General features: G+C 34.7%; 1 protein-coding gene across 1 annotated transcript in view; it reads right to left on the bottom strand.

The window, feature by feature from the left end:
- Positions 1-6,980, bottom strand: part of TTC29 (tetratricopeptide repeat domain 29) — a 178,052-nt gene extending 171,072 nt beyond the window's left edge. Inside the window, exons 1-2 of the mRNA XM_018552971.1 lie at positions 6,883-6,980; positions 3,434-3,517 (exon numbers count right to left, since the gene is read on the bottom strand). Of these exons, the coding sequence (XP_018408473.1) occupies positions 3,434-3,517; positions 6,883-6,980 (182 nt within the window). The remainder of the gene's footprint in view (positions 1-3,433; positions 3,518-6,882) is intronic.
- Positions 6,981-7,407: the final 427 nt, after the last annotated feature.

Here is a 7,407-nt window from a genome sequence, read left to right as displayed (position 1 = left end):
ACACAGCAATAAAACAGTTTAGCTTGGCTGTATTTGATGTGGGGACGCACTGGGGGCCCCAGTGTGCATTTGACTCATATTGAAGCTGCATAGGTTTAGCTTTCTTGCCCTTAAAATAATACTTGACCCTGGAATCAGAACAGCCACTGCAATTGGGCATATAGGCGTTTTCTCACACAGGCAATGTATTGCAGGTAAAAGGAGTTACATTTACCTCAGTATGGAGCATGTTCTTAAAGTTGACAAATCCATTGGTTTATGGGAAATATGTCACAGCAAACATTGCCTGTGTGAGAAACGGCCTATATGCCCAATTGCAGTGGCTGTTCTGATTCCAGGGTCAAGTATTATTTTAAGGGCAAGAAAGCTAAACCGATTCAGCTTCAATATGAGTCAAATCACTACTCTTCAACTAGCATAAAGCCCCGAAGAATGAATGTCCCTTGGTACATAGGTGTTATCAATCATGACAGATTATTTCTAAGAAAGTTCTCTTTATCCTGACTAGATGCTTAACGGAAATACAATTTGACTGGATTTACTAAAGCGTAAAGTCACCTGAAATTAGCCTGTGTTTATTATTTTTTTATTCCAATACTGTGAAGAAACAGTTCAAAATCTTCAAATCTCCTGAACTTGACTGGATATTTGAATTAACGCACTTTGCTTCTGTTCACATCAAGTCACAATTTAGTATACCTGGCCCAAAGAGTGCGGTGTTGACCATGATTAAATCAACTAGATTTCTAGACAGAAAAGTCTAAATATCTGAAAAAGCAAACAAGTGGATGTAAATAACTCTAGGCATTGTTCGATTAAGTTAACTGACAATTTATGTCCTGCTGCATTTCTCTGTTGATTTCTATTTAATCTGCACGTTCTAGACTAGCAAAGAGAAACAAAAACTTCTCTCTTCGCATAACGGAATCTCACAGAGTATTGACGTTCCTTAGACCCTCCAGTTGCTTTCTTTTATTTATACAGATAATTATTTATTTTTATTTATTTATTCATTTGAGTAAAGCACTCTGAAGTGACCATGGCAATTAGTTTCTTACAGTATTCAGAATGAAACTTGCCAGCAAACAGCAAGATTTAATCATTTATAACTACAGTGAGCTATAGAGAAAATGCTGTGACAGAGGCACACAGTTCAGGGAGTTTTCATTTTTTTTACTGAATTTGAAAAAGACGTCTATACCTGGATATTTATAAACAGTTGTAGGAATCTGGCGTTGCATATACCCCAAACTTTTCAACTTCATCGGATTATTAAAAACAACCTGTGTGGAAAAAAACTTTTCTTTCTTCTGTATTTTATTACAGAAGTATGTCATGTAATTTAAGGTTTGATGAGGTTTTGTAAGTAAAATTCTGTTTCCTCTGCACTCGCTAATAGTCAAGAGAATCTGTAGTTGCACCTTCACATTAAAAATGCATTTCATTTTTTTTCTAAATTATTCACCCCGCCTTTTATCCAGATCATGTCTTTGAAAGGAAGATGAGGATAATAAATGGAATAATTCATGATTTCCCATTAAATATGAAAGTTTCTTTTACAGAGTTTAGAAAGTGAAGTTGTACATAATGTGCAGGACTTCATTAGAACTTTTTTTAACCTTTTTATGAAAAATTATTAAGTCTCAGTGGCAGCAGTAAGTATGTGATGAAATGCAAAACCCAGTGAAATTCACAGTGAATACACATATGCCATAGTGTATACTATAAGAAGAGACCAAAAGGTAGAAAAACACAGATCTCAGGACCAGTAGGAGAACAACAAAACATTAAACAACACAGCTTTTTTTTAATGTTTTGCAGCATATTTTTATAGCATTGATACAAAATTAATTGAGATATGACTAAATCTTCGAAAGCAATGGGGAGTTTGTACAGGGCAGCAGATTTACAATGTCTTCACAAACAAATTATATGTGGAAATCTCGTCCATTACTGTGTTTTAAGTTTGCAATCATTTCTGTTACTGAGCCTTTATTACAGAACGGAATAAAGTTTCTAATAACTTGTATGACATATTTCATACATTAACTTCATTAACATAAATACATTCTATGGATTTGTTAAAGGAAATAAAGAAAACAAAATACTGGTGAAAGGAATAAAATAATATATAGGTTAAAGCTAAAAGACTGCTGACACCAAGGCAAATCCTTTATCTATGATTTGTAGTGCATTAAAAGAAAAGAAATGTAAGATATGTAAGCTCAGTATATGCAATAACAATGAGTTGCCACTTATGATTAGTCTAGAACATGATGATTCTACTTATAAAGATCACAATACCACATATCAATATTATACAACATAGCAATGGGGTCCATTTTTTTAATTCATGCTACTGCCCATCATTACTATATAACATGACAATGGGGTCTATTTGTAAAGATCACACTAGTCTATATTGTTGCTATATAACATGGCAATTAGTTTTTTTAATAAAAAGATTACAATACCTAGCATCATTATCATATGACATGACGAATTGGGGTCAATTATAAAGACCAAACTACCCCATAGTATTACTTTATAACATGGCAATGGAGTCTATTTGCAAAGTTCACACTGCTCTAAATGATCACTATACACCATGACAATTAGTTTTTCTATAAAAAACATTATGATACCCTATAGCATTATTATATAACATGACAAAGTGGGGTCTACTAATAAAGATCACACACATATCATTACTATATAACATTGCAATCAAATCTATTTATAAAGATCACTCTAATGTATATCATTATCATATAGCGTGAGAAAGGGGTCTGTTTATAAAGATTGGTATTTCGTAGCTCAGTTTCACCATGAAATCTATCCTGATGTTTCTTCAGTTCATAATTGTTTGACTCCGGACATTGTTATGGCAAAGTGAAGGGAACAAAAATTATTAAAATCAAGGTGATATAAAAATGGCGCAAAATAGGTGATGTTCAGTGAAGAACAATAATTCAACCATGAGGAAAGTTTTGGAGCTTCCTACCATGGTAAAAGAATGGACGACACTGTGTCATGTGGTCTGGATCCTGATATTTTTGACAAAAATATTGTATAAACTTTTAAGATCTATCTACAAAAGCAAAGATTCACTAGACATTTTTCCGCTCAGTAAAAATATAGTGAACTGGAAAGTTTGCCCACAGTAACTTTACCAGGCAAAACAAATGGAATCAATATGAGTTTTGACTATTTTTGTAAATCTGAACCAACCTGATACTTTTCACTCGCTCTCCACACAAGACCAGACTTGCCTATTTTATATAATATATTCTGAAATATAATATACTGTACACATATAAATAATGTTCTATAGCTGCAAACAGAAAACAACAAAGCACATAACTCTTTTTAGACAGTGCCCAGGATACATACATATTATAAAAAATATATCTCAAATTTGAGGCAAACTTACAAAGCTATTTCCTCTTTAGACAGCTCTTTGATATTCTTGGGGTAATGATGATCTTTGACACCTCTGTCCCTGATCAGTTGAACCCTAAATGGGAAATTAAACAAGAGAATCAAGTGATGTACAAATAAATGAGAAATGTAAACTACAGAATTAGCTAAAAGTTCAAAAATTAACTGGTAAAATGTAATTTATATTTTTAACAAATAATTTTTGTACGTCTGATGGAAACCTTCAAAGTTCTATATGAATGGGAACTTGAGATGGAATGAAGTAGCTCTCCTTTTCTGTACACATGTCTGTACAATTAACAAATTATATGTAAAATTCATACCACGTAAGTAAATGAAGTAATATAAAGAAACAGAAGGCATTTGCATGTCTGACTTCCATCACAGATCAAAAAAATAAGGGGTTTATTCCTCATTTTAGGAAAATGGGCAGAGCCATACAAATAATTCCTTTATACCCCATGTATACATCTAGAAACGCTAGTTACTATACAATATTATATCAACTCTACACTAGGGTGAACATTCGTCCCCGATTTCCAGGGTCAGACCCTGGAAATGTCCCTGGGAACATAAAATATATATTTATTTTTTTCCACTCACCTGATCCCTGGATCCACCGACGAGCACAACCTCCCATCTCCCACCCTGCCAGAAGCTGCATACAGCGTGTGCCGGTTACTATTTGAACCTGCACGCGCTAATGCAGCTTCTGAGAAGATACGCTATTAGCGTAGCAGGGAACCTGGCTGTGCATTTTGCATAGCTCCCGCTACGCTAAAAGCGCAGCCTGTCAGAAGCTACATACAGAGGTTTAATGCTGTATCCCTTCTGCATGGGAGAGGGTAAGATGAGCTCAGAGAGGCACTGAGCTCACATGGACAGCTTGGGCCAATGGCAAAGCACCATTGGTCCAAGCTGTCCTATAAAAAATGCTGCAGTGGACGCAACTATAAAGTTGGCTCTCGCTGACAGTGTCATAGGAAGGGGGCATGTCTAAAAGACAAATGCTCCCTTCCAGCACATCCCTCTACTGCGAGAGAAAAACATGGGATGGGTATAGGTTTATACCCATAATGAATCCCATGTTTTTCCCACGCAGTTAAGAAGGAGAATCTGCTGTTCGCTGTTAAAAAAAGTTATTTTGAAACTGAATGATACATATTAATACTAAAAATAAATAATAATATAAATATACAACATTTAATAATGTTTTATTTACCTATTTAATGTGAAATTACTGGTTTGAAGTTATAACTTCAAACTTACAAAATGTGTATGTTAAAAACCACCCACTTGTGTACAATATACATATATATTTACTTATTTTAATAAAGATGTTAATGTTTTTCATTGATTTTATTTTGACTTCAATAGAGCAAAAAAAGTACCGGGGATTTTTCGTAAAGCCTCTATATGGAAAAATCCCATATTTTATTTTATTTTTTGCTGTTATTCGGTACTCACTGAAAAAAAGTGCTTCAGTGCTCAAAGGGTGGTTTAATCACCCTTTCAATGCTGAAGTGTATAGCTTAAAGCTTCCAGCTTCAGTGAGAAGCTGTAAGTATTAAGCTAAGCACGCCACATTTCAGCGCTGAAAGGGGGCTTTTATCACCCTTTCAGTGGTGAAACACGGAGCGCATAGCTTAAAGCTTCCAGTGTGAAGATGGAGGCCTTATGTAGTGTGCTCCATGCTTCAGCACTGAAAGGGTGCTTTTACCAAAAAAAAAGTGCTGGAAGGGCTTCCCCTCATTTTATATCTTTTCACTAAGTCAGGTTGATAAAAAATCTGTGTAGTTTAATTTACTTTCAAAATGAGTGAATGCTTAATCTAAATGCAGTTTACCAGGATAGATAGAACAAAATATGAGCTCTTTAGTAAATACACCTCTGTCTTCAATATGGAGTAAAACTTTCTTTCTTTAGAAAATGGGAAAAATTCATGGACTAACAAAAATAATATTTTTATGTTGTTTTAAAATGTGGAAATGCTACGGAAAGCCACTGAAATAATGTCTGAATTTAATATAATTGGTTAATTAATACACAATTTAGTTACAATTAGTTAACAATAAATATTTTTTTTTACTTTTAGGTAGCGCACAGCCACTAACATTCATGATGACAAACATTCAATAGGGGGCATACACTATTTTATAAATACAGTATACAGTATTAATATTAAATGCCTACTTAGCAGATTAAGGTACTCTAGATTAGAATCTGTCTCATCCAGTTAGCATTCTTACCAAATATGGTACTCTTTCAGTTAAATGCACCTAGCCTTGACATCCAGAACAAGATATAAAAACAATTCTACAAATGCAAATCAGGACAAAGCTAATGAACAATTCTTCATAGCCTGCCTTATGTCTTCCAACTCTTTTCAGTACCTGCTGCTGAAGGCAGATGTCACATGAATTAGTTTGTCTATAACATTCTATTTATGTCAGAGGCACCACAGTTCTTTGACCTAATAATTAGTCAGGCTGATATGTATAAAACACCAAGGACTAAAAGAGAAGGTTTGTAGGTAGGCTAACAGGAAATTGAGAACAGGTTTAGGGCAGTTGATCAACAAGGGTGGGGAATTGCACTTTAAGGGCCGGACTTAATTGAGGGTGATGTACAGTCTGAGCATTTGTTTTCTCTAATGTGTCCTGCATTTGCCTTACTGGGCCAAAATACACTATCTGGCAAAAAAATAAAATAAAGTCACCACCTGGATTTAGCTAAGCAAATAGGTAGGAGCCTTCCATTGGATAAGTGTTATGATCTGGGTTTCTTCTGTTGGTCAGGTCTAGGTTCAAGAATATCATGTTCCCAAAAAATGAGGTCAGCTGCCTCCCTGAATATACTGAATGACCAGGTTTTTCTATCAATGGTTTTTGTTCTTACTTGATGAGATGGGCAAGTTCCGAGATGACAATGCCAGAATTCATTGCATTAAAATTGTGAAAAAATAGTTCAGGGAGCTGACATATTTTTTTCACACTTGAATTGGCCACCACAGAGTCCAGACCTTAACACAATTGAAAATCTTTGGGATGTGCTGGAGAAGGCTTTACATAGTGGTCTGACTCTTGTATCATCACTACAAGATCTTGGTGAAAAATGAATACAACTCTGGACGGAAATAAATGTTGTGACATTGCATAAGCTTATCGAAACAATGCCATGGCAAAATGTGTGCCCTAATCAAAGCACTCCAATTAAATTAGAGTGTGTGACTTTTTTTTGCCAGGCAGTGTATTTTTAGTTTCAGTTGAAGCCCTTGCAGTGAGCAGCCCACGTTTCTCTCCTTGATGATTACCTGATGTATATTTCAATCTAAGGAACTCTCAACACCTTTCACAGTGCTAAAGTTCAAAAGTGTGAATTTTCTGAGAGCTTAGCCTAACAGCCAGACTCTATTTTGTCTTACTACTGGGGATATCATACCTCTGACAATATGAACTTTTGTTGACAATGTGAAATCCCTTCTCATCATTTTCTTTGTCACAGCTTTCCTCCTGAGAACCAGCATTATTTAATTTCATTGCGGTAGTCATCATCTACAGAGATCTTGGAACTTGCCAAAGTTTGTAACTACCTCAACTACTTAATAAGTGTTATTATAGAAGTATCACTTTGCTTATTTTTTTGTTGTAAATAGCCGTACCTTAAAATTGTATGATTGTTAACATGATGATTGTAAATACAGCATTTTTGGCAGAAATTCAAGTGAAATTTGTTTTATTGAGAATAAAATGCAAAGTTAGATAAAACAAATTCCACACACATTTGAGTTGACTTGGTTAGGTGTATATTAATATGGAAAAATTGCAATGTTAAAAATTTGTGACTGTGAATATTTTTTATCAGAATAGACACGTTTGCTCCCATTCTGTTCTGTACAATGTTACAGTGAATACAAATAGCAGCAATAAAAGGAACCCAATCACCTCAGTAATACCTGACTTTCAT

This window comes from Nanorana parkeri, unplaced genomic scaffold, assembly GCF_000935625.1.
Source record: "Nanorana parkeri isolate BGI_ZX_2015 unplaced genomic scaffold, ASM93562v1 scaffold104, whole genome shotgun sequence".
Taxonomy (NCBI): Eukaryota; Metazoa; Chordata; class Amphibia; order Anura; family Dicroglossidae; genus Nanorana; species Nanorana parkeri.
This window is presented reverse-complemented; position numbering and strand designations above follow the sequence as displayed.